Genomic DNA, 27533 nt, shown 5'->3' on the forward strand with positions numbered 1-27533 from the left:
ATATTTTGATTTAGTGTTAATTTTTGATGATATTCTGTTTGATTTAAGGTTAAATTTTCACGTGTTTTCCTCCTAAGGGACATAATCATCACCTTTGCGCAGTATCGGGTTTACTCCTTATATATTTTAATACTGATATAGTTTAATAGGGGTTAACCCGTTAATGGACATAGGTGACGATATATTACGTACATCCTTTATATATGTAATTAATATACAGTCATGTATATGTAAAATATTGTGCACTAATAATCACCTGCTAGGTTTGCTTTGACGCTATAAATAACATCTACGTAACTGAATATAAGATATTCTAAGTGACGTTTATTCTGGAGGAAATTATTGGAAAGAGTTGCCATGGAATCAACTAGGTATGAAAAAGTGGCCAGTAATGACTTTGTTGATGACACTACAGGAAAATTAGGTAGGATTTTGTGTCATCAGTTAATATTATGTTTGATGTGGCATTAAGAAAAATGTGAAGTATTTTATTCATTATGTTATGATTATTGTTTGACCGATTGAATTCTTGTCATGTGCCTGACTGAATTTGTGTCATATGCCAGACTCAATTTGTGCCATATGTCTGAGTAAATTTGTGTTATATGCCAGACTGAATATGTGTCATGTGCCAGATTGAATTTGTGTCATATGCCAGACTCAATTTGTGCCATGTGTCTGAGTGAATTTGTGTCATCTGCTGGACTGAATTTGTGTCATGTGCTTGTTCTGCTGTAATTTGCTGGAATTGTTTACCCATATGCTGTTGAAATTTTTAAAAGTGGACTTGTGCAGCAATCATTTATGAAATTTTCCATTCATTTGGGGATAACAAATATAAAATGTTAAAAGTTGTTCAGGCAACCCTGACTGCTTGGGTTTGTTGACCAATCACATGACAACCTGACAGATATTTATGTTTTCTGACTGATTAATTGATTCTTGATTTGTTGATTCTATTTTTAGGGAAATTCATGTTTAAATAGAGGCAACTGGTTTACTCAATCAGGGATGGGAATGAGGCTGAATTTCAGCCAAAAGTTTTGAAATCAGGGTCTAAATGTCAACTGATACCTTCACATTCTGGCATATACTGTATGTGGATTTGTAAACAATGTTCCCAAAATCAAGCTAGTAGATATGTTAATATCAGGGTTAAGTGATTAAAATGACTGGTTCCAAATTTAAGATCCCAAAAATTATTAGAGTAATTTCATGTACATTTTTCTAAACTATGTTTAAGACCACCTTGGAATGTACAGTCTAACCTGTATGTAAGACCACCTGGGAAAAGTGATCACCCTGTAAATAAAGGCCATTCTTTAACAAACCTTCACTAATTAAAATAGTGGAGAGTAGCCTCCAAATAAAGACCACTTATCTAAAAAAAAGTCATGTTTGATCTCTCACTTGGATGGCCTTTGTTTACAGGTTATACTGTACAAAGGACTCTTTAATTAAATAACAGGTAATATGCCAGATTATTGGTTTTCTTTGTTGCTTTTTAAATTTTCATCAATATTTAATAAACATTTTCCTTCTGATAAGATAAGCCATGCAAACAAGGTCAAATTTATATTTGTCACACAGTGCTTAAATATAGCCAAGCCTAAGTGCACTCAGTATTCCTTAGATACGTAGAGAAAAATTGAATGTTTCTAAAAATTTTCAAAATGGATCTTTAAAAATTTTGTTAAAGACATTTTCAGACTGGAGATCGGATAACTTTTACCTTCCTTTACCATTGTGAAGCTATAAAATTGGATTAGTGAACAGATTGAATTCTCTTGTTTTATTCCAGACAGATTTTAAGACCTGTTTAACAGGAGGAAATTTTGTTTATATTTGTGAAATCTTTATGTAGCAAGGAATGTGAGAGCAGGTTTTATGTGAAATGGAATCTATAAGAATTTGTTGATAGTTTTTTTTGTGTGAAGACTCCATAGAATTTATGTCTGTGTAAACCCAGATGTTTTATCTCAGTCTTCATTTCTTCCCTCCATCCTGAAAAATCCAGTTTGTTAATTTTCATGTCTTTCTTCTCAACTTTTCAATTGAGGAGATTAAAAATTGATGCGAAGAATCAGTTTCCTTAGCAACCAAAAAAACCAAAAACTCTGTGATCCAAGGCTTGAGCTCCAGGTGTAGTTACCAAAAGAATAACTCTGTGATAATTCTCTCCTTCCAAGACTAAATTTTCAAATTTTATCATCATTTCATATGATGAGTGATGGTTAAAGTTATCTGTTAGTAAAAATGATAAAAGAATAGCAGTTCTAAGATGCAGAAAGACATTATAAACTTCTTTTGTAACAAAGAAAAGTCTTGCACAGTACTACACCATCCCTAACACATATACAACATCAGGCACAGAAATCTGACAAAATAAATAAATTAAAAAAAATTCATAACATAAAGGCCTCTACATTATTCAGACAGGTATATTATAAAAAAAATCGTTTTCCTTATATTAACATATATTTTATTTATTCATAATTTTAGTTTTATTTCAATTACAGGATTAGTAGTGTACTATTTACATGATTAAAAAAGTTTATTGATTAATTGCAGGACGAGTGTCTTTACATGATTAAACATGAAACTATATCATAACAGAAGGAGACATGATTAAACATGAAACTATATCATTACAGGAGGAGTGTCTTTACATGATTAAACATGAAACTATATCATTACAGGAGGAGTGTCTTTACATGATTAAACATGAAACTATATCATTACAGAAGGAGTGTCTTTACATGATTAAACATGAAACTATATCATTACAGGAGGAGTGTCTTTACATGATTAAACATGAAACTATATCATTACAGGAGGAGTGTCTTTACATGATTAAACATGAAACTATATCATTACAGGAGGAGTGTCTTTACATGATTAAACATGAAACTATATCATTACAGGAGGAGTGTCTTTACATGATTAAACATGTATGAATTGTAATGTTATAACAGGACTATAAACAAAAATAGTGCCTCTTCATGATAACCCATGTTTGAGTTATAATTACAGGGCGAGTGTCTTTACATGATAAAACATAAAATTATATCATTACTGGATGAGTATCTTTACATGATTACTCATTTATGTTATATAATTACAGGACAAATGTCTACATTATTACCCATATATGATATACAATTACAGGACGAGTGTCTCCATCGGACATTAAAGCAATGGAGATGAAAGATAGGAATGGTTTTGAGAATGGGACCACTTCTAAAATCAATGATAAAGATTCAGACAGTAAAAATGGTAAAGATAAAAAAGAGGATGCCCCAATGGTTGGCATATTTGAAGTGGTAAGTGGTAATAAACATCATTTTTAGCTCCATCCTTTGCATTTGAGAATAAATTACTACTTTTTCTTACTTTGGGTCTCAAGACATACTGGTGGAGGTATTGATAGTTTTTTCATTCCGGATCACGACAGTAAGCCACATTGAATTTACTGCAGCACATTTCAGCCACTGCATCGTTCCTGGGCTGACCGTCAAGCAGATTTTCAGTACTAGTTGCCTTTAATTTTGACTTCTGTACATGCCAGAGCAAAGGTGCAGTGCAAATTAATGACCGTAGAAAGGATTTCATGATCAATCACAACAAAAGTAACCTGCACTGTCTTGGAATCGAACCAGGAACGCTTGATTCACAGTCCAATGCTCTACCTATGGAGCTAACCGAAAGGTTTCTAAAGACATAGTTCTAGAGCCATGTTATTCATACTGATATATTATAGTGCAAAATCATGGTTAAAAAAATTGGAAGAATATTGAAGAACATTGGAATAAGATTCTTAAGGTCAAAAGTATAATAATTCCCCTTTCAGACCAAAATATAATTTTAGAGGCTACCATTATATAATTTTATACAACTCATTCAATAAATTCCGTATGGAACCTACACTCATTCATTATGCTCTATTTGTTATTATTAATAGCTTTGTGAAATTAAAGGGCACATATTTTTCATTGATTTCAGTTCAAGTATGCTGAAAAGAAAGACGTGCTGTTCATGATACTAGGAACATTAAGTGCTATGGTACATGGGTCAGCATTCCCAATCATGATCATAGTATTCGGTGAGATGATTGACCTCTTTGTGAAATCTGGGGAATTTGGCGAGGTCGCGAAATTATTGGAGTCAATGGGTATCCTGGCAAATTTGAGCTCCACCTACAATGTCACCCTTACATACAAAGGCATTATCGAAGATCCAACATTACTAAGGTGAGTAGTTTTACCACACTGTTATTGTAAATTCTAACACGACCAACTTTTTTCTCTATTGAACATAGAAGGACCGAAAGTGTGTTTAATTGTGCAATTACTGTTGACATTTTATATTTAGACATGTGATGTAACCATAAGACATGTAATGTAAACATTAAAATGCGAAGCTCTAATAAATAGGTACAGAAACAAATCTGGCACAATTTAGCTTTATATCAAGTATGGCAGCATTTATTTGTTCATGTCGTGTTGAAATAATATATTACCATCATTGATTATATTGCTGTTTGTCGTTCAAAAGCACACCATTATATCACAAGGGCGATATTTAGCAAGAAAATCACTGTTTGGGATATATTATTTCTTAAATCATGACTTTCTAGCTGATCAGATTCTTGAAATCCTAAAGTTTATTTTTCTACACCATTAAAATAGTCTTTTTTTCAAGAGTATGATTCTTTAAGAGTAATGTCCCTTTTATATAAATCAGTGATTTCACCAATTAAAGCTGTGTTATTTTTATGCTCCTGGCCTGGGCAAACAATAATTGAACTGTTTTTATTTCATTTCAGTAATTATGAAACTGATATAAAGAATCTGTCAAATGGACTGGTAGATTTTGCAGCGGTACGAGAGGCTGTACAAAATGACCTTCTGGAGGTCATGCAAGAGTTTGCCATATATTTTATTGGTAAGATACAGTAGATGTTGTACTTGTACATGTATATTATATAACGTTCTAAAAATAAAATATTTTTTTCCCACCTATGTATATTGCATGAAAAATGATGCTTTACATTATATACATGTCCAAATAGCAAGTCATGTAAGAAGCAATACTCCTTGCATATCAGGCAGGATTACCTACTGTTTACATCGGTGTTAGAAAAACCTGTGTTACAACCCCACAGTACGACAAGTCACGTGCTTTATATGGTGTCTGATTGCTGTGCGTCTTTTATGAATGAATTGCGTTCTTTGGATGACTTCATTTACTGCTGTGAATGAAGTTGTAAGTTCAAATGCTACTAGACGAAGAAAGTGCGTTATGAGAATATCAGTTTTCATACTTTCCTCACTGAAAATAATTGATATGACATTGTATTATGCAAGAAAAAGAATCAAACACTGGCTGTCGGTACAGACAGGAATAACTAGCTCTCTGGTAACTGTTTAGCGGAAACTCGGCAGAGCCTCATTACCACAGAGCCTCGTTACCTCCGTAAACGAGCTAGATATTCCAGTCTGTACCGGCAACCATTGTAACATTTTTAGCTCGACTTTTCTATGAAAAGGGGAGCTATCCTACTCGCCCCGGCGTCGGCGTCGGCGTTGGCGTCACACCTTGGTTAAGTTTTTCGTACCACCCCACTTTATTTCAGAAGTATTACAAGTATGGCTTTGAAACTTACCATACTTGTTCACCATCATAACCTCCATCTACAGACAAGAGTACATAACTCTGTCAAGGTTTTTGACAGAATTATGGCCCTTTTTTGACTTAGAAAGTGTATTGAGCTTGGTTAAGTTTTTTTGTACCACCTCACTTTATTTCAAAACCATTGGAGGTATTGCTTTGAAACTGACCATACTTGTTTACCATCACGACCTTCATCAACAGACAAGAGGACATAACTCTGTCAAGGTTTTTGACAGAATTATGCCCCTTTTTGACTTAGAAAATACATTGAATATGGGTAAAATCCACTTATTGCCTTAACCCTTTGAGATATTGCTTTGAAACTTTTAATGCTATTTCACATCATTACCCCCATCTGTACGCAAGAGAAGGTAACTCTGTCAAGGATTTGTTTTAAAAATTAAGGCCTTTTATCGACTTAGAATCTTGGTTAAGTTTTTAGTACCAGTCCACTTTTTGACTGAACTGTTTGAGATATTAATTTGAAAGTTGGAATACTTGTTTACAATCATGATTCCCAAACATGTCCAGGAGAAGGTAATTCTGTCAAAGATTTTATTTGAATTATGGCCCTTAACTGTCAATGTTTTGTATTATAGGCAAGCACTAAAAAACTTAAAAAATCTAAAAAAATTCATTCCTATCCACTTGTTCACTTTACCATAAATTATGTCATAATAAAATAATTCTTCACTAAATATCTTAATGCTCATGGCCATTGTTCACTTTAAAAATACAGAGATTCTTGTATTGCCTTTTACTGCAAAAACTTTTTTTATTGGCAAGCAATAAAAAAGTCGAGCGCGCTGTCTTACGGACAGCTCTTGTTATAACAGTACTTGGGACCTCTTAGCGTGATAGTAACCAATCAGTCAGCCGGCCCCTAATCATTGGACTGATCCTTGGCCCCTTGATTCAGTCTGTTAAATGAATGTAGATTAAATGATTGGTCACTATAATGTTATAAAAGCACAAAGTGTGGTGCACTTTTTCTTGAATAGGTCTTGTTTTGCATATTTTGATGTACTGCTTTCAAATACTTTAATCTAGTTATATTAAAAATGAAACATAAAATGCATAAATGAGCTGCATCATGACAAAACCAACATAATGGCTATGCGACCAGCATGGATCCATACCAGCCTGAGCATCCGCGCAGTCTGATCAGGATCCATGCTGTTCGATATCAGTTTCTCTACTTGTAATAGGGTTTGTAAGCGAACAGCATGGATCCTGATCAGACTGCGCGGATGCGCAGGCTGGTCTGGATCCATGCTGGTCGCAAACCCATTACATGTATGTTGGTTTTGTCATGACGCAGCTCAAATTTGTTTCACTTTTCAGAACCATTTACACAAAGACACAGCACGTACATGTACTTTTTTAGAAAAATTAAAACAATTAAAAAAATATCATCAATATTTATATCTTACATTTATGTAATTGTAAACATGTACTGTCACCCTGTGACTATATGTGGGATAGTGTTGATATTACCCATGTTTTTACCCTTTGTCCATCCCTGCAGTATAGAGTCAATGTGGTGTTTTTTGTGTTGTTTTTTTTTGTGCCAATAAACAGAGCATATTTCCCTCTTGCTGCTTCATTTAGCCATGAGTTTGATACTATATTAAAATACTTTCAGGATGGGCACTTTGCTAGGGTTTGGAAAAACAAAAGTTAATGTCTCTGTTAGGAGTGGAAGTTTACAAATTGACAAAAAACATCAAATTTTAAGTTAATATGGCAATATTTCAGTTATTGGTGGTGTCGTTTTTCTGGTCGGATATGGTCAGGTGATGTTTTGGATGATTGCGTCAGAGAGGCAGACGCACAGGATTCGTAAAAGTTTCTATAACAACGTGATGAGACAAAACATTGGATGGTTTGACACGCACGAATCTGGGGAACTAAATTCAAGAATTACTAAGTAAGCCATGTTGTCGGGGGTTTTTTTTAACAATGAGTTCTTTATATGAAACATTTTAATTTTTAAAAGCCTTGTGATCAAGCTTTCAGATTGATTAGATTTATATGAATTTATCATTTTTGGCAGAATTATCGTCATTTTTTACGTCTTTAAGCCGAAGGGAAATTGACAGAAAACCCGTTTTGAAAAAAAAAAATCTGTCACTTACTAAGGAATTAATGTTGTTAGGCTTTTAAGATTTTAAAAGAAATTGAAGGAAGATAAGAGTTTCAGCTCTATTGTGCATAAAAAGGTTTCCTGCTTTTTATCCCTAAATTTGCCTTTAATCCTATTATGTTACTGAACATAATTCATTGCTAAAAACCGCCTCTGTGGTCGAGGGGTTAGAGTAGATGACTTCTAATCCAGTTACCTCTCTGGCGTGGTATTGATCCCTGGGAGATGCTTTGGTAGTTTAGCACGGAGGAAGGTAGTCTAGTACTGGTGTAACTCTCCAGAAACGATGGTAAGGAAGCTACCCGCCTATATGACTGAAATACTGTTGGGAAAAGGCATAAAATGAAACAAACAAACAAACATTGCTAAAATGAGTGATATCATTTCAACGCCATAATTAGAGATATAGTAAGATATACAGATATTTTAACATTGAATCTTTTTCAGTGACATATCAAAAATACATGATGGTATAGGTGATAAATTAGGCGGCTTTACACAGTGGTTTACAGGTGGAATAGCGGGTTTTGTTGTAGGTTTTGCATATGGATGGAAACTGACGCTTGTAATCTTAGCGATAAGTCCCCTACTAGCAGGAGCAGCTTTTATAATGACAAAGGTAAATAGTTTAACATTTGATATTAGGATCATGTCAATATAAGGATCAATGGTGTTATTAGTTATGTTGATATTAGGACAAATCATGTTAATATTAAGATCAGTCATGTCAATATTAGGATCCATCATGTTAATATATGGATCAGTCATGTCAATATTAGGATCCATCATGTTAATATTGGATCAGTCATGTAAATATTGGAATCAATTTTGTTGATATTAGGATCAACCATGTAGGTATTAGATACAATCATGTTTATATTAGTATCAATTTTGTCAATATTAGGATCAATTATGTTGGTATTAGGATAAAATATGTTGATATTAGGATCAATAATGTCAATATTAGGATGAATTATATAAATATTTGGATCATTTATGTTGATATTAGGATAAATCAAGTTGGTACAACATAAATCATGTTGATATTCGGATCAATTAAGTAAATACAGTAAAAACTCTGAAAACCGCACCCTCTGAAAACCGGAATCCTTTGAAAACCGGATGATTTTAAAAGTCCCATATTTTTCCTTATAAGTCCATTGAAAAAATATTCTCTTAATAATTGAACCTCTGAATTCTGGAAAACGGACAATTTTCTATGGCTTCTAATGCTAATCATAAATCATAAAAATCTTCTGAAAATTGGACAGCAATTGAAATGTCAACTTTCTGTGTATTTTAATATGGATTGAGATATACTCCCAACAAGAGAAATGTTCGATTACCAGTTATTAGCACCTGCTTTTTATCTATGCAGGTGTTAAAACACTTGTAAGTGTGTATTAATTTCTTATTAAAGCTGTTTCATGATAAGTATAGGTATGATTTTTCAAAATGTTTTAATTTGGGTTTTTTCGTTTTGTATTTTTTAATATTTGGTATAAAATGTCGAAAAAGAATTGTGAAACTTTTGTTAAATGATTCCTGTTTTGCTTAAAAATTTGATCTTTAAGTTATTTGGGCATTAATTTTATGAAAAAATATTAATTACATATTTTAAAAGTCAATTAAAAAGTTATATTTTTGGGAATGTTTGGTTAAATTTCTTATTTTATAAATTATATTTTTGAATTTGCATGATTAATTTACTCAGGACATTTATTGCAAAAACAAATTAAAATATGACTTAAACAAAAGGGTAAAAAGTAAACATTAAATGATTTAAACAAAGTCAATGTTGAAACACACATTATAAATATCAATAAACGTTTAAAACCTCTGAAAATGAGAATCCCTTGAAAACCGGACTTTTGGTTAAGATCGGACAGGGTCTGGTTTTCAGAGTTTTTAATGTAATGGGATTAATTATGTTGATATTAGGATCAATCATGTGATCAATTACAGGGAATAAAATGTTTCCATTTTCTCAGCCTAAATAAAGCTTTGAAATAAAGAATGCCATTTGATGTAACTTATGAAGGTCTCTGTGGCTTACAACTTACAACACAACAACAAATACAACAGCAACAACAACAAATGTTAATATATATTCGAACTGTAGAGGACTTAAGAGTGATCTGAACTTATGCAGAGTCATCATTCACAAATTAATGAACAAGTTTTTTTCTCACCTTTTCTTTTCTGCCTAACAATTGACTATATTAACATTAACAGTTGATAGGGCTGGCGTCATCATTGGAGTTGAAAGCATACGCTCGTGCTGGGGCCGTAGCTGAGGAAGTGTTGGGAGCTATACGAACTGTCGTAGCATTTGGTGGACAAGAAAAGGAGTGTAAAAGGTATTTTCATCTTTGTTGTCATAGAGACAAACCATATAGGGAGTGGTGGCCTAGTGGTTAATATATATGCCTCTCAACCCAGGGATTATGGGTTCGAGCCCTAATCGGGTCACAACCATGTTTCTTTATATGACACCAGTACTGGGTGGTTCCAGGAAGCGGACTCAAAAGTGGTCAATATAAGTAAATCTAGCTTAAATGAATATTTTTTAGCCAAACCGATCAATGAAGAGACAAAGTCGACCCGGCTACTAATTTATGCTTTTAAAAATAACTCAAGTGTTAATCATGTTGTAATGTTTTTGACTTCAGGTATGACAGTAATTTGATAGAAGCCCGAGATTTGGGTGTGCGGAAGGGGTTGGTGAATGGTGTAGCCATGGGCATGACTTGGTTGATTATATTTGGAGCTTACGCCCTCGGGTTCTGGTATGGAGCAAAATTAGCTCGCGAGGAACCAGATGTTTATTCTATCGGAGATGTAATGATTGTAAGTTTGAAAAAAATTTAAGACAAAATAAACTTAAAGGCACATTATGCCTCAGAAACAAATAATGTTTTTTCTTCTAAAGAAATGGCAAAAGTGAGTTTTATATAACAGTTTAAGAGCATGTTAAATGCTTATTACTTAAGAAATTAGCACTGAATATGAAATTATTTGTCATTAAAGTAGCAAAATGTAAACAAAGTAGTATTTTTACTTCTATCACTATAACTGTACTCATTGCCAAAAATCAACAGAAGCAATAGATAGTTTCGGTAATTGGCCAGTGGGGAACTTTTAAGAAACTTAAATAGGACACAAGAAATGCAGAGATTTTGAGAAATAAAAGTAAATGCATTTCTTGGACACAATGGGCCTTTAATGTAATTAAGAAATCCATCCAACTTTAAACATACTGTTTAAAATTCATGGTAGGATATGTCCATTACAGAAAGTGTAGTGAGAGTTGAAAGATTTTTCTAATTATAAACACTAATGAATAACTGTTACATATATCAATAAATTATTATTTATTTACTCTTTATTTCAGGTATTTTTTGGTGTGCTGATCGGAGCTTTCTCCCTGGGCAATGCTGCACCTAACGTACAGAGTTTCGCTATCGCAAGAGGAGCTGCTTATATTGTATATCAACTAATAGAGCAGGTCTGTTTTAATGTGTATAATATTAGTTATAAAAAAAATTATATTTCAGGCTATATGGCCATATTTATAATACTGCACGTTCGTAACGTCGCTTTTCATTGGATAATCGTGACGTTTATATAGTTTTATATACACGGCTGTTGTCGATTCATAAAGAAATCTTACTTTTTTCTGTAAAAAATGATGCTTGCAGTATTATAAATTTGTTATAAAGATTGCTGACAGGTTATATAAACCGCTGTTTGCAATATAACCCTGCTTAGCGGCTCGGGTTATATTTACAAATAGCTGTTTATATAGGGCCATATAACCTGTCAACAATCTTTATAACTAATAATATATAGGGGCATTGGTGGCCAAGTGGTTATGGTCGTTAACTTAAAATTCAAATTTTATGTTTTTATACTTTTGTACCTTGGAGGAGTTCCTTTAATAAAATTGATGTGCATTTATATAACTTCGTCATTTATTTATCGATAAGATTCATACTTGGGACCAAACAACAAGTGTGACTAGACAGACCTATTAAAATTAGGGATAAACTTTTTTTTTTAAATTTACTTTCTAAAGATTTGTTTAGATTTTAAATTGTTTGCTTTTAGAAAAAGTAAAATAAATTGAGCGTTGCCTCCGCTCTGCGTTGGCTCTTGTTGAATGTGTTAGACATTTTGTATAAAAATATAACAACGAAAAAGGCACATAATTTGTTGTCTAGTTTTAAAATGTACCCTGTATATATTTTAGGAGCCACCAATAGACAGTGCATCAACAAAGGGAGAAAAGCCGCAGAAACTTGAGGGAAATATAATTATGAGAAATCTTTACTTCAATTATCCATCCCGACCAGATGTTAAGGTATAAGTTATTAACACGTCACATGATGAACATTTTTGCAGGATTTTCAGACTCACAAACGTCATCTAAACATAAAATAAGAAATGAAATTGCTATAATCAGGTTTTTACAGGACGTCTTTTGCTCAAGAGAAGAGCTAAAATTTTACCCAGGTGTTGGCATTGGTGTCGATGTCACACATTGGTTAAGTTTTTTGTGCATGTTGGTATCATCAAAACTGCTGAAGGGAAAAGGTTGAAACTGCACAAACTTACTACATAGCATAATAGGAAGTCACTTCCAGGGCCCATAACTCTAATATGGATTTTGACGAAATTAATGCCCTTTTTTCACATTGTTGAAACTGTTTCATTATCCAGGCTCCTGTTTTACTATCAAGCACTGAGAATAGTCAAGCAAGCTGTCCTACTGACCACTCTTGTTCTATGAACACATCTGCTGCAAATTTAAGGATTTGTTTTTGTATTGTTGATAAAGACTGGATGGTCTAGATAGAGTGGTATAAACAAAATGCCACGAGTGGCGGAAGTCACAAGTAAAATATGATGATTTTCATACCACAAGATGAAGATAAATCCTGTATTTATAGAAAAAAATTTAATATAAATTTTTCGCTTTTAAGACATTTGAAGCTTAGAATACTTAAAATTTTGCGTATTGGCTGAATTTCGTAGATAAGTACTGCAGCAAGATACCAGTGAAAATATGGGAAATATGTTTCACTGCAATGAAAAATAAATTTTTACTGTGAAAATACAGAAAATAAAAAAAGGCATTTTATTTCATCACTATTTCTTAATATTTCATTATTAAGTGTATAATAAAAAAGTTTATTTTTAGGTATTACAAGGTGTTGACCTTGAGATTAGAAGAGGTCAAACTGTGGCCTTGGTGGGGTCAAGTGGGTGTGGCAAATCCACCATTGTTCAACTTGTGCAGAGATTCTATGATCCAGAACAAGGCTCTGTAAGTATTCTATGTATTCTTTTCTTGCATATTAGACAGGCTTATCCAGTGTTTTAACCAGTGCTGGAAAAAAACCTGTCTTTCAAGTCTTGTGCTCTATATGATGTCATTTCCTGTGTGCCTTTAATGAATTAATTGCCTTTTTAAGATGATGTCATTTTTTTTGTCATCATGAATGAAGTAGTAAATTCATGGGCTACTTTGAGAAAAAAGTGCTTACTGAAAATATTAGTTTTCTTAACTTCTTTTTGAAATATGATTTAAAATTTGTATGTAATATGCAAGATAAAAAATCAAACACTGGCTATCGTCACAGACGGGAACATCTAGCTCTTGGGTAACTGTTTAGCGGAAACTCGACAGAGCCTCGTTGCAAAGGGAAACAGTTACCCTCAAGCTAGATATTCTGGTCCTGCAGCCATTGTAATATTCTTATATTTTTCACCTGTCCAGAAATATTTCCTTATTGTTACAAGTTTTTGCAATGGTTTGCATTTAGTGTTTAAAATTTACTTTTTGGCTGCACCACTCTTGACCAGTTAAATTATGTAAATGCTTTGTTTTATACTGGTATATAATTGATATACTTGCCTGATAAAAAAGTATTTTTTAGATTTTAGATAAATCTTTTTTTTTATTTTTTGTTTGTTTAAAGCTTAAATTAGTCTGTTGATTCTTTGGATTGGAAGTCCTGTTAATTTTAATAAGAAGTTTAAAGTTTGTGTTAATGTATGATTGATAATCCAAAATTACGCATGAAATTTCCGCTTGTGGCCTAGGGGTTGACTTTACGGGTCAAGGTATTTTGAATTGCAGCCACCATTTAACCCTGTGTTTTTGGAAAAAACAACTAAATGGGTTTTAATTTTTGGAGTCTACGCATCTCTTAGCTCTAGCAGGTGAGGTGGTTTTGACCCCTTGTGTTGGTTAAAGTTTGCCTGAGGTTAGCCAAAATCGTCTTCCCTGTCTTGGTGCCATATGACCTAAACTGTGTTGGTGCGCGTAAAACCAAACAAAATGCTTGAATAACTTGAATAATAATTCATCTGTGTATTGTACTACGAATTTGTACCAGTTTATTCAATATACTTTCAGATAAATTTTACAAGTTAAATATTTGACTGTATATATTTTGCTGATAACAAAACATGACTTTTAATTTTTTTTCCGCTAGATTCATATTGATGGTAGAGACCTTAAAGATATGAACCTGAAGTGGTGGCGAGAACAGATCGGTATAGTGAGCCAGGAACCTGTGCTGTTCGGTACAACAATTAAAGAAAACATCCGTTACGGGCGTGAGAATGTAACAGATGATGAGATAGTAAAAGCAACACAGATGGCCAACGCTTACGATTTTATCATGAAATTACCATTAGTAAGTACTGTGGTTTTATAATGACGTAACTTCACCAGGTTTTTTTTGTTTTTGGGGTGGGGGATGGGGAATAGTTACTGTGGATGGGGTTGGGTGGGATTTTCACATTGTTCCTTTTTTTTTCTGCCTGGGGGGAGGGGTGGGGATGGGAAAGGTTGATTGGTTGGGGAATAGTACCTAAATAGGAGGGGGAATTTTCATGTAATTGCTGCACATTGACAATATTCAAGTTGTTAGTGACAATTTTAACACTAAAAAGCAAATTTCAATAATGAATGAATTTGTTTAAACAATAAGGTATTTATGAAGAAGTGATTGTTTTCAGAAATTTGAAACAATGGTGGGAGAAAGAGGTGCTCAGCTTAGTGGGGGACAGAAACAGAGAATTGCTATTGCACGTGCCCTCGTGCGTGATCCCAAAATATTGTTACTTGATGAAGCCACATCTGCCCTGGATACTGAAAGTGAAGGAGTAGTACAGGAGGCCCTGGAAAAGGTAGAAATAAAACAGTATTTTATTACATAGAGAACATTCACAAGTGAAATACAATTTGATCTTACATACAAAACAGACGCATTTTCTATTTATTTCATGCTATTTTTAGCTTGTTTAAGTAATTTTGTCTGATTTTGCTGTGTAACATGTAGTCAACTTCATGACATCATCAAATCAAATGTTGAAATGTTTACATAAATGACATATTTCACTTTATCACATATACGTGCCTAATTTTCCACACTGCAAAAATGGTATTGCATGGCCATTCATATATTTTTGATGTTACGTCAAGTGTGTTATACCAACATAGTGTAAAGACGCGTTAAATGTTAGAGATACACTATAGGTGTAACTAAATATGATTCTTTTGCAGTCTTTAGTTTGAGTATATGAGAAATAGAATATTATATTCGTGTAAGTTCATTACTGAATTTATTCAACTTGTTGAATAAAATATTATGCTCGCCAGAGGCTCTCATAGTATAATTTTACTTAACTTGTTCAAAGTCAGTATTGAACCTACACTCATTCAATATCTTCTATATATAGAACAGATTATGATATTTGGGAGAAAACACTTATAGTACAAAGAAACTGAGTTGGTAGAACAGTATTCCAAGAGTGTGAGACTCCCAGGTTTGAGTCAAAGGATGAACATTTTTCCTCACCCAATGACATATATTTTTTAGGCAAGTCATGGCCGAACTACCATTGTTATAGCCCATAGATTATCCACAATCAAAAACGCCGATATGATCGCCGGATTTAAAGATGGCCGAATAATAGAGAAGGGAACGCACGATGAACTTATGGAAAGGAACGGGATATATTATCAACTTGTCACCCAACAGGTATGGCATACATTGATTTTAATGTGCTTTTGACAGGCATTTGATTATATTTGGTTTATACAGAATTGATTTTAGTCCGATTGTGTAGGAAGACACACTTCTGCATCCATTTCTGGAAGCAAAAATATCGTGCTTACGTCATCCGTCTGTCTGTCTGTGACTCTGAGTTTTGAATTGTCTCCATTTATATAATTTCCAATAACAGACACAAAAAAGGGTGAATAAATATGGCAGGTAACTTCTGATTTATTGTTTGAGTTCTTTCCCTTTAATGTTAATATTACTTGTTTTCAAACTCAAACTGCCATTGGACGCAGTAGATTTCAACTCTGTATCATATTGAACATAACATGACAATATTTAAACAAGAAGAAAAAAACAAGATACACCCATGTAGCTGAAGGGTTGCCTTTTATAGAAGAGGCATAAACATTAGCAAATGTTTGTCCCTGCATGATCAGAAGAGGTGACTAAATGGGATCAAATTTCTGGAGTCTATACATGTCTTAGCTCTATCAAATTAACCCCTGGTGTTGCTTTGAAGTTCGTTACACTCTAAATTAACCAAAATCATCTTTCCTGTTTTGGTGCCATGCAACCTAAATTGTGTTGGTGCACCATAAACCAAAAAAACAAAATAACACAGATACATTTGTATATCCAAACAAGGATATCTATTTCAAAATGTGTCTTTCTTAATGTTTTGAGTTTGCCCGGCCACCAGTGCAGTGTCTGGTCAGACTACATGGCAGGATGGCTTTATACTGGAAGCAAAATAATGCTTGTTACCTTCGGTTCAAGCAAGAAGTGTGCCCCTCACCGCTGTAGGTTCGATTCCTGACAAGGGTTTAGATTCTTTCATGTGAGGAAACTATCCAGCTAGCTTACGGAACGTCGGTGATTCTACTCAGGTGCCCGTTCGTGCCTGAAATAATGCACGGAAGGGCACCTGAGGTCTTCCTCCACCAGTAAAGCAGGAACGTCGCAATATGACCTATACTGTGTCGACGTGACATTAAACCCAAAACAAAACAAATAAAACAAGCGAGAAGTGGGTTAAGTGTGTAAGGTTAAGATCCAGTAAAATAAGGAAGATTAAATTGTAGATTTAGTCACATGACAAGTAAATAATTTATTTTCATAATAGAAAAATATTTCATGAGAAAAATGAAACTATCATTATAATAATCAAATACTTTACTGTGTTTTCATTGGTTATATTTCAGAGCATGGTTTCAGAAGATGGTAAGCTTCTTAACATTTTTTTTTGTTCAAAAAATATTTTATTTTGTTAGATCATTACAAACCCACAACTATGTAGTTTGTATTCTGATTTTCAAATTCAGAGTTATTCCCCTTTATCTATCAAATTTAGAGTTATTCATCAGATTTACTTTAAAAACTTTGTAGGAAGAGTAACTCCTTAATTTAATTGTTATTTGAGGTAAAAGCCGATTTACTTACTTAACAGCTCATCTGATATTACAATATTTCATGGGGTTAAGCCACTCTGGAAACAATTGATTAATAAATAAACAATCTCTTGCACAAAATAATTTGTATTTTGATTAGTTTTAGCATGAAAATATTTACTCTGTAACCATTATGTAGTGTGTACTTGATTATTGATAAGGAGTGTTTAATAATGTATGATGTATATTTTATATTTTTGCACCTTGGAAATTGGTCATTATAGAAGGTAAAGTTGTACTAATTATTGTTACAGATAGGCCTGATAAAATTGACACAGACTATTTAAGTATTCATTACAGTGGTACACCTGTGTCAAGTTTATATAGACTGTCTATATGTGTATAAAGGGTATATCCAAGTTCTTCCTTTCAGATTAAAGGGAATTGATCATAATTGTCTTTATTGCATTGTTATTTGTAAATTTAACTATAATTGTCTTAGTTCTGGTCATTAAATTTTAATATTTTAAGTATTGTAGGGTTTTGTATAAGAAGGATCGGACGATATGAGTTTGAGCTGTAAAGGGACTGGATATGAGTTTTGAGTCTTAAAGGGACTCCACTGAGGTTATTTTTTTTTTAACATGACGGGACTGGAAATAATTTTTTGAGATCAGGGCCTTTTGATGTAGGGCTAGATCAGTAACTTGTGTGCAAAATATAAGACTATCCGCTTTCTTGGTTTTTCCAGAATAATCATTTTAATTTGTAAAATGATATTAAATTGAAAGGCATTGCAATGCTTTTCACTCAAATAAGGCTAAAAATAACACAACAATATGATTTTCAATTTATTTCATTGTATATTCTAAATAATATTTTTCATATTCTTTTGTTTTAAGTGTACAAGCTGATCTTTGCTAGAAATTCAAATTTTATGTTTTTAGAATTTGGACATCAGTGGAGTTCCTTTAATTAAGCTCAGTATTTTTAACAATTGTATTCAAGGTTGTAATGTGTTCTGTACTGATCTGTTTTTAGAATCTTAAATTTTCCAATTTATTTTAATTGCCATTGTCCACAAAGTGCTGTAAACTCCACTTGTACGATATCACTTATATGACACACTGCTTATAACGATATTGGGGCAGTCCTTGCTCTTGTTTTCATATTGGTTACCTCTCTTGAGATAACAATATAACAATATATTGATATAGCAATATAAATTTGGTGGTCCCCTGAATATGAGTTAATTATAGTGCCATTCTTCAGTTTGTAGGTAAAGGTGAAAGTCATTCGTCACTTTGTGAAGGGAACTGGGTGTGAGGGGAAATGGGTGGGGGATATGCTTAATTGGGAAATTTCCTTCTATGTATAATGCAGGCTTTACATTTATTTTTAAGTTACAGATGTTAAATTAGAACGATTATTTAATAGATATGTTTGTACAGTTTAATCATGAACATCATTTTTTAAAATAAGTACAAAAATCTGTGAGGAAAAACATAAATTCTATGCATTGATTGCCTCAAAATTAACCAGATAGGTTTGCCCTTCAGATTTCTTTCATAAGGCAGTTGATGTATCAATATTGTAATGGCTAAAATATATTAATAATGTAATGGCTAAGAAATATTAACATCGTAATAACTAAAAACACTTTAGGAATCAATTCTACAGTCAGCATGAAATTTTAATGTTTGCATGTAATGAACTTGGATGTTTTCTTTATTTAAACCATTGTTAACCTATTGTTTGCATGATACAGACCAAATCCTTTGCTTACCTAACTGTTGACAATTTAAGACAATATCCTACCCATGTTCACTACCGTTGTTCACTTTTGTTCTTAAATTTTAACCCCCCTTTTTGTTTTCCGTTTGTTGTAAATGATTCCCCACTGAGAAATGTTGTAAATGATTCCCCACTGAGAAAATAAAAAAGACAATATTGAAATGACTTTGCCAGTTGCTATGTCCAATTAGCAAAGCCATATCTTGTATTAACAGGTGGTTCAGGAAAGTGTAATGACTTTTAAAATGACCTTTATCAAACCAAAGTTCAGTCAAAATTCATCCATGAAGTTGTGAGTTGTTGTTTTGAAAAGGGCATTTTTTAAGAACAATAAGTATTTCAATCTAAAGTCAATTTTTGGGGTCAATAATAGCACTGCAGCTATGGGTTCAGTTTGTTTTTATTGAACCAATATTCAATATGTGCGTTGTTGTTTTGAAAAAGGGCACTTTTGAAGAACAATAAGTATTTCAATTGGATATAAGGTAGATTTTCTTGGTCAAAAATAGCACTGCAGCATTGGGTTCCCTTTGTCTATATAGACTTATATAGCAAAAATGACAAAATGTTTTCTTTTATGGTTACTTTGTTTTTAAGTAAACAGACCTAGTGAGTTTTCTTGATTGAACAAAATTTCAACGCTACAAGCTTAAATAATTGAATATATTTCAGAGCAAACATCAGTTCTACAAATATTTAAAGAGTTATAAAGCTCTGGTAAAAAATTATTCACCCAATGTGACCTATATACTGACTTTTGCATTGAAGAATGGGCTTACTCGGGAATTATGAATATTTTGGGGTTTTCTCCCAGCTAATTCAGGGGGTACAAACATACTTTCACAGTTACAGCTTCAAAAAATAGGGGAACATGTTGACTAATCTATTGTGATCGGTAGTACACTGTGAAGCTATAACAGTAAAAGTTTGGTTGTACTTGAGGATTAGCTCAGAAAAATTTAACCCACATTTGCCGAGTTCCGGATCCGGAAAACATATATTGTGACCTAAATTTTTAGCAATATTTCTCAGGTGAGCCATCAAAGGGTCATTATGACCCTCTTGTATGATATTTTTATGTAAGATATTAAAACAACGTATCTGTTGGTCTTCTGCAATTATCATTTTAATTTATAATTGTCATATTTTCAAAAGTTCATTTTTTTTTTATTTCATTATACAAGGTAAATTGTTTTTAAAGTGGATTGGTGTACATTATGGACACATATTCCATTAGTATTTCAAATATTGATAAGAACAATAGAAATTTACCATTTGGATTTTCTTATAAAAATACTGCTTGAAAGATAATAATGATAATGTCTAAGTGATTTAGAATAGACATTTATCTGATAAATGATAATATTTTGTTCTAGAACGCTTTATTATCTGCTATATAAATATATATGTAATATTGCATCATGTATCTTAACGCTTGTCACCAAGAAAATTTAGAAAAATTGAGCTAACCATCAGTTGTAGAGATTGGTCAGACACCACAAATTGTCAATATTCAAACTAAAATTAAGATTCTACGAAATTATATTAATTATAAAGGAATTGTAAAGAAAAAAAAACATTACATTTTAACATAACAGAATTTCCTATTTTCAACTGGAATATTTGAAGAATTCTCACCCCAGCAATAAAAAGATTCAGTCGGTAAGAATGGTAATATGTCAAGAATTAAGACTACTGTTTGTCAGATATGACATCAAGAATTAAGACCACTATTTGTCAGTTATGATGTCAAGAATTAAGACAACTATTTGTCAGATATGATGTCAAGAATTAAGACCACTGTTTGTCAAATATGTGTCAAGAATTAAGACCACTATTTGTCAGTTATGATGTCAAGAATTAAGACAACTATTTGTCAGATATGATGTCAAGAATTAAGACCACTGTTTGTCAAATATGTGTCAATAATTAAGACCACTATTTGTCATATATGATGTCAAGAATTAAGACCACTGTTTGTCAGATATTATGTCAAGAATTAAGACCACTGTTTGTCAGATATTATGTCAAGGATTAAGATCACTATTTATCAGATATTATGTCAAGAATTAAGAACACTCTTTGGCTGATATTATGCCAAGAATTAAGATCAATTATATTTGTCAGATATTATGTAAAAAGTTAAGACCACTATTTATCATATCTGATAAATGTTTATATTAATACAGTTAAACCTGATAACAAAGACAGGTGATCCAAGGGAGAGACTTAACATGACTTAAAGACAAGTTGTCTTTATTTAATGGTTACTCTGCTCATTTTAATTAATGAAAGTTTGTTAAAGAGCAGCCTGAATTTTCAGGGATGATCTCTATTTCAAGGTGTTCTTAAACACAGGTTTGACTTTATTATTATAACCAAGAAGAGAACTTAAAATTTATGCTGTTATAAGTTTATTTTTATTCTTTAAATGCATCAGGATTGAACAGTAATAAATATTGTTGTACATTAATTCATGCAAGAAAAATCTTTATGATATGATTTTTCATAAATGTTCGTCATGACAAATTGCTGTCATGACAATTTGTTTTCGTATTAAAGCTGCATGCCTCCAGATAAGCCAAATATTTCAAGAAAATCAACTATGAGAATAATGTATATACTACTAAGATTTTAGAATAGTTCAAGCAATGATTTATATGTTGTATGCAATAAATGACTGATTTCTGAGTACTTTATTAAAATATAACCATGTTTCTATTTTGTGACTAAACACAGTACAGACTATTATTGAATATTTTGACCTTTATTTGTTAAAAAATTTACATGGTTACTTTCTTTGTTCACTTGACAATACTTTACTTTTAAATACTTTTTCAAAATTTTATGAAAATTAGCAGGAATCTGGAGGAATGCTTCTTTGACATTTCATTGTGTATAAGTTTAGAATAACATATCTGGAGATATCTAGCATGAATTATTGTACTTTAGCATGTTGGTTTATTTATATTAAGTTATAATTCAGTTTATTATAACATAATTTTCATCCTCACCAATTCATCAGCTGAAAAAAAAAGAGGTTAATGTTATCATCTTCAATACTAGAGGACATAAATCCCAACTCCACATTAATCCACCTAACTTTAAAGGGACTCCACTGATGTCCAAAACCCTAAAAACATAAAATTTTAATTTCTTAGATCAACTTGGACACTTAAAACAGAAAGATATGCAAAAGCTTTTTAAAAAAATATAATAAGAATTAAATTGAAAATGATATTTTTTGTGCTATAATCTGAGGAAAGCATTGCAACGCTTTTTAATTTGGGTCATTTTTCATGATTAGAATAATTACTCTGGAATAACAGAGTGATCAAAATAATGATCTGAAATTTTACTCACAAGTTACTTGTCTAGACCTACATCAAATGGAACATTTATCTTGAACAATTATTTTCAGTCCTGTTATGTCAAAAAACCTCAGTTGAGTCCCTTTAATAAATAAAAGTCCTCACTCATCTTTGACCCACCTTTTTCAACAGGCAAAATGACTCACTCTTTCATTATTCCCCTTACTTCAACAGGCAAACCCCTCTTATCATTCTGTATTCAGACATCCATTTCACTTCAAAAGACAAAATTCCTCATTTTCTACATACCTGGTCAATTACTTTGTAACTGCCTTTGTTATAAATAGAAACTGTCACAGATTTATTATATAGAATATGTAATATTTATTAATTAATTAATTTAACCATAGATTATTTAAATATAATATTGATTGTAATGTTGAAGTAATGTGATAATTTATAGTTACAAATTGATTGCTATGCAAATCATATCACAGCAACACATTTGAGCCGTGTCACGACAAAACCAACATAATGGGTTTGCGACCAGCATGGATCCAGACCAGCCTGCGCATCCATGCAGTCTGATCAGGATCCATGCTGTTCACTATTAGTTTCTCTACTTGTAAAAGGGTTGGTAAGCAAACAGCATGGATCCTGATCAGACTGCGCAGATGTCTATTATCATTTATGGGAAACTGTGTATTGAAATGAAAATTTACAGTTGGTTAGCCAACAGGCTAGAGCCCGGTCAGACTGCACGGAAGTCTGGCTCTTAGTCTAATTACCCTGGTTGCAAAGGTTAATCCACTTTCAGTTCCAGGGTTATTAGGCTTAAGAAAATATTTTCAAGGAGTATGACTGTAATGCTTATAATATGGAGCTGGATTATTTCTGGTGGTTTGGCTTTTGCATGTCTCTTATTCAGGAACTTATCCTAAAAACTGGGTTTCCATATTGGTTTATACAGAATTTATTTTTAGTTTGATTTTGTAGGAAGCTATAAGCTTATAGACACACATGGGAATGTGTTCCTGGAACCAACCAGTAATAAGCAATGAGTGTAAAGTTTCTTGCTCAAGGAAACAACGAGTCTTGCCCCTGACAGGGTTTGAGCCCATGCAGCTAGCGATCATTAGTTTACTAGTCTGACGCGTTTACCACTCAGCCATGCTACCACAATTTTGTAATGTTGTATATGTATTTTATTGACGGCAATTTTTATTTTCCGCCTTAATTAAATTGATTTGCCAATTAAATTGTAATTGAAACATATATTATTAAAAATAACATATTTTACCTGTAGAAAAAACTGAAGGCCGCTTTAAATTTGATTATTTGACAAATGTTAAATAATTAAATATCAAAACATGCATCATTCGTTATTCTACTTATTAATATATTATGTTTGTTTGGAATTAAGTATTTACCTTACTCATTATTTATAAACTATACAAAAATACATAAGTTTGGTTTGTTCATGTATAAACAAATATCTAGATTTTAAAAATATTGGACATTAATATTATTTGAATTTTCCATTTCATTGCAGAAGGTGTAATAATCCATTGTGTCCATTTGTCTACTTTGCTCTAATGCTGATAATAATAATGTGTATCTGCAGCAAATTTCTATCAATATGAAATTAGCTATTTTAATCTTTTATATTCTATACTATTTACTGCTTCTTATCTTTTCATAGATATATTTATTTGTATTTTTAACTTTTATTCTATAAAAATATTCTATAATACAAAAGATTTCTGTTCTTTCTATAGATTTCATTCTATTTAATTCATCACACACCTGTGCCGCTTTTGAGACTCTGTAAAAACATTACTACACCAGTTGTTTTGCCAGTATTTATAGATTTTGTATTCTATTTATAGATTTCTATTCTATTTATAGATTTTTTATTCTATTTATAGATTTCTATGCTATTTATAGATTTTTTGAATTCTGTTTATAGATATAGAAGCAGAGTTATATGACAAACAAAAAGCTGCGCTCAGCACACAGAAGTCACTTATTGAGTCTCCACTGAAGCGGGTTTTGTCTGTAAAAGGAGAGACATCTAAAGATGTAATTATAAATAATCATTTATTGAAACAATATGTCATCAAAACTGTATTTTGGGAAACAGTATAGTTAAAGTAATGTTTAAATGCTTCTTAATGATAGACAGATAATTTTTCGATGTTAAGTATTTTTCAATTTTTGTTATCATTGGTTGTCATAGCAACATATTTTATCTGTTGTACAGGAAAAGGAGAAAAAAGAAGAAGTGAATGCAGGAATGGGACGAATTCTTCGTCTGAACGCATCAGAATGGTATCTTATAGCTCTGGGTTTAGTAGGAAGTATCATTAATGGAGGACTCATGCCTGCGTTTGCTGTTATTTTTGCTGAAATTCTTGGGGTAAGTGAGTACCATTATGAAATTTTGATTGATTGATTTTGAGTGCTTGTTAAAATAATCTTAGTCTTATACTTTAAGTATTGGGTAAGTTTTACCTATGGGTTGGGTTTGTCTTACCTGTGTTTGGGTTAACCTTACCTGTGTGTTGGGTCTTACCTGTGTGATGGTTAAGTCTTACAGGTGTGTTGGGTAAGTCTTACCTGTGTATCTGACTAGTCATACCTGTGTGTTGAGTTAGTCTTACCTGTGCATCTGGCTAGTCTTACCTGTGTATTGAGTATGTCTTACCTGTGTATTAGGTTAGCATTACCTGTGTGTTGGGTTAGTCTTACCTGTGTATTGGGTTAGTCTTACCTGTGTGTTGGGTTAGTCTTACCTGTGTATTGGGTTAGTCTTACCTGTGTATTGGTTTTGTCTTACCTGTGTATTGGGTTAGTCTTACCTGTGTATTGGGTAAGTCTTACCTGTGTATTGGGTTTGTCTTACCTGTGTATTGGGTTTATCTTACCTGTGTATTGTATTGGGTAAGTCTTACCTGTGTGTTGGGTTAGCCTTACCTGTGTGTTGGATATGTCTTACCTGTGTGTTGGGTATGTCTTACCTGTGTGTTAGGTTAGTCTTACCTGTGTATTGGGTTAGTCTTACATGTGTATTGGGTTAGTCTTACCTGTGTATTGGGTATGTCTTACCTGTGTGTTAGGTTAGTCTTACCTGTGTATTGGGTTAGTCTTACCTGTGTGCTAGGTTAGTCTTACCTGTGTATTGGGTTAGTCTTACCTGTGTGTTAGATTAGTCTTACCTGTGTATTGGGTTAGTCTTACCTGTGTATTGGGTATGTTTTACCTGTGTGTTAGATTAGTCTTACCTGTGTATTGGGTTAGCCTTACCTGTTTGTTGGGTATGTCTTACCTGTGTGTTAGGTTAGTCTTACCTGTGTATTGGGTTAGCCTTACCTGTGTGTTGGATATGTCTTACCTGTGTATTGGGTTAGTCTTACATGTGTATTGGGTTAGTCTTACCTGTGTATTGGGTAAGTCTTGCCTGTGTATTAGGTTATGTCTTACCTGTGTATTGGGTAAGCCTTACCTGTGTATTGGATTAGTCTTACCTGTGTATTGGGTTAGCCTTACCTGTGTATCTTGCTAGTCTTACCTGTGTACAAACATGAATATCATACAATTATTTCAAAATTTTGTTTCAAAGGGCAAAATTTGCAAGGTTTATAATTAAACTTTGTATCATTCTTCAGACTTGAGAAATAGCATACAAACAGGAAAGTAAGGCAATAGTTATAATTTGTGCCTGTAAACTTTTACTTAAAACTACATCTTCTCATAAAGGGATTAGCCAATTTCATCCAAACTTCATAGGAATGTTTTTTTGGTAGTCACCTATAAAAATTATTCAAAGAATTTAATTCCATGCAACCAAAAGAAAAGAAATAACTTAATATATCTTCTTTTAAAAACACCAAAGAGCTAGAGCTTAGATATTTGGCATAAAACATCTTCTAGTGAGTGTTAATAAAATCCCTTGGGTTTTCCCTATATGTATATAGTAAAAACAAACAAAAAATCTTCTTTTAAAAAACCCAAAGAGGTAGTAGAGCTTATATATTGAGCATGAAACATCTTCTACTGGGTGTCAACTAGGATTGTTAAAAAAAAGCCCTGGGGTCAAAAGTTGCCCCGCCCCAGGAGGTCATTGATTTTCCTTATATGTACATAGTAAAAACTTTATTTATTTTTTAACCAGGTTTTCAACGAAAACCGGGTTATTGTAATGCCGAAGTCGGCGGGCGGGCGGGCGTCAACTTTTGGTTTCCGCTCAATAACTTAAGTTTGCTTTGGCCTATTGACACCAAACTTGGTGTGTAGGTAGCTTATATCAAGAGGCAGCTTGGGATTGCTACCCAGGTGTCTGTGATCAAGGTCAAGGTCACTGTTACTATAAATAGAAATTCAGTTTCCGCTCAATAACTTGAGTTTGCTTTGGCCTATTGTCACCAAACTTGGTGTATGGATAGCTTATATCAAGAGGCAGCTTGGGATTGCTACCCAGGTGTCTGTGATCTAGGTCAAGGTCACTGTTACTAAAAATAGAAATTCAGTTTCCGCTCAATAACTTGAGTTTGCTTTGGCCTATTCACACCAAACTTGGTGTATGGACAGCTTATATCAAGAGGCAGCTTGGGATTGGTACCCAGGTGTCTGTGATCAAGGTCAAGGTCACTGTTACTAAAAATAGAAATTCAGTTTCCGCTCAATAACTTGAGTTTGCTTTGGCCTATTCACACCAAACTTGGTGTATGGATAGCTTATATGAAGAGGCAGCTTGGGATTGCTACCCAGGTGTCTGTGATCAAGGTCAAGGTCACTGTTACTAAAAATAGAAATTCAGTTTCCGCTCAATAACTTGAGTTTGCTTTGGCCTATTGACACCAAACTTGGTGTATGGATAGCTTATATCAAGAGGCAGCTTGGGATTGGTACCCAGGTGTCTGTGATCTAGGTCAATGTCACTGTTACTAAAAATAGAAATTCAGTTTCCGCTCAATAACTTGAGATTGCTTTGGCCTATTGACACCAAACTTGGTGTATGGATAGGTTATCTCAAGATGCAGCTAGGGATTGCTACCCAGGTGCCTGTGATCAAGGTCAAGGTCACTGTTACTAAAATTAGAAATTCAGTTTCTGCTCAATAACTTGAGATTGCTTTGCC

General features: G+C 33.0%; 1 protein-coding gene across 1 annotated transcript in view; it reads left to right on the forward strand.

Annotated features, from left to right (window-relative positions):
• The window catches only part of LOC132749807 (ATP-dependent translocase ABCB1-like), a 62882-nt gene that overhangs the window by 16458 nt on the left and 18891 nt on the right, over nucleotides 1-27533 (forward strand). The window contains exons 3-18 of the mRNA XM_060739709.1: nucleotides 3169-3323; nucleotides 4003-4250; nucleotides 4826-4944; nucleotides 7432-7603; nucleotides 8267-8438; nucleotides 10055-10179; nucleotides 10492-10669; nucleotides 11214-11327; nucleotides 12072-12182; nucleotides 13023-13148; nucleotides 14323-14526; nucleotides 14852-15022; nucleotides 15715-15876; nucleotides 17103-17121; nucleotides 24363-24475; nucleotides 24657-24812. Of these exons, the coding sequence (XP_060595692.1) occupies nucleotides 3169-3323; nucleotides 4003-4250; nucleotides 4826-4944; nucleotides 7432-7603; nucleotides 8267-8438; nucleotides 10055-10179; nucleotides 10492-10669; nucleotides 11214-11327; nucleotides 12072-12182; nucleotides 13023-13148; nucleotides 14323-14526; nucleotides 14852-15022; nucleotides 15715-15876; nucleotides 17103-17121; nucleotides 24363-24475; nucleotides 24657-24812 (2345 nt within the window). The remainder of the gene's footprint in view (nucleotides 1-3168; nucleotides 3324-4002; nucleotides 4251-4825; nucleotides 4945-7431; nucleotides 7604-8266; nucleotides 8439-10054; nucleotides 10180-10491; nucleotides 10670-11213; nucleotides 11328-12071; nucleotides 12183-13022; nucleotides 13149-14322; nucleotides 14527-14851; nucleotides 15023-15714; nucleotides 15877-17102; nucleotides 17122-24362; nucleotides 24476-24656; nucleotides 24813-27533) is intronic.

Source organism: Ruditapes philippinarum, unplaced genomic scaffold (assembly GCF_026571515.1).
Source record: "Ruditapes philippinarum isolate M1 unplaced genomic scaffold, ASM2657151v2 ctg1954_1_1_1_1, whole genome shotgun sequence".
NCBI lineage: Eukaryota > Metazoa > Mollusca > Bivalvia > Venerida > Veneridae > Ruditapes > Ruditapes philippinarum.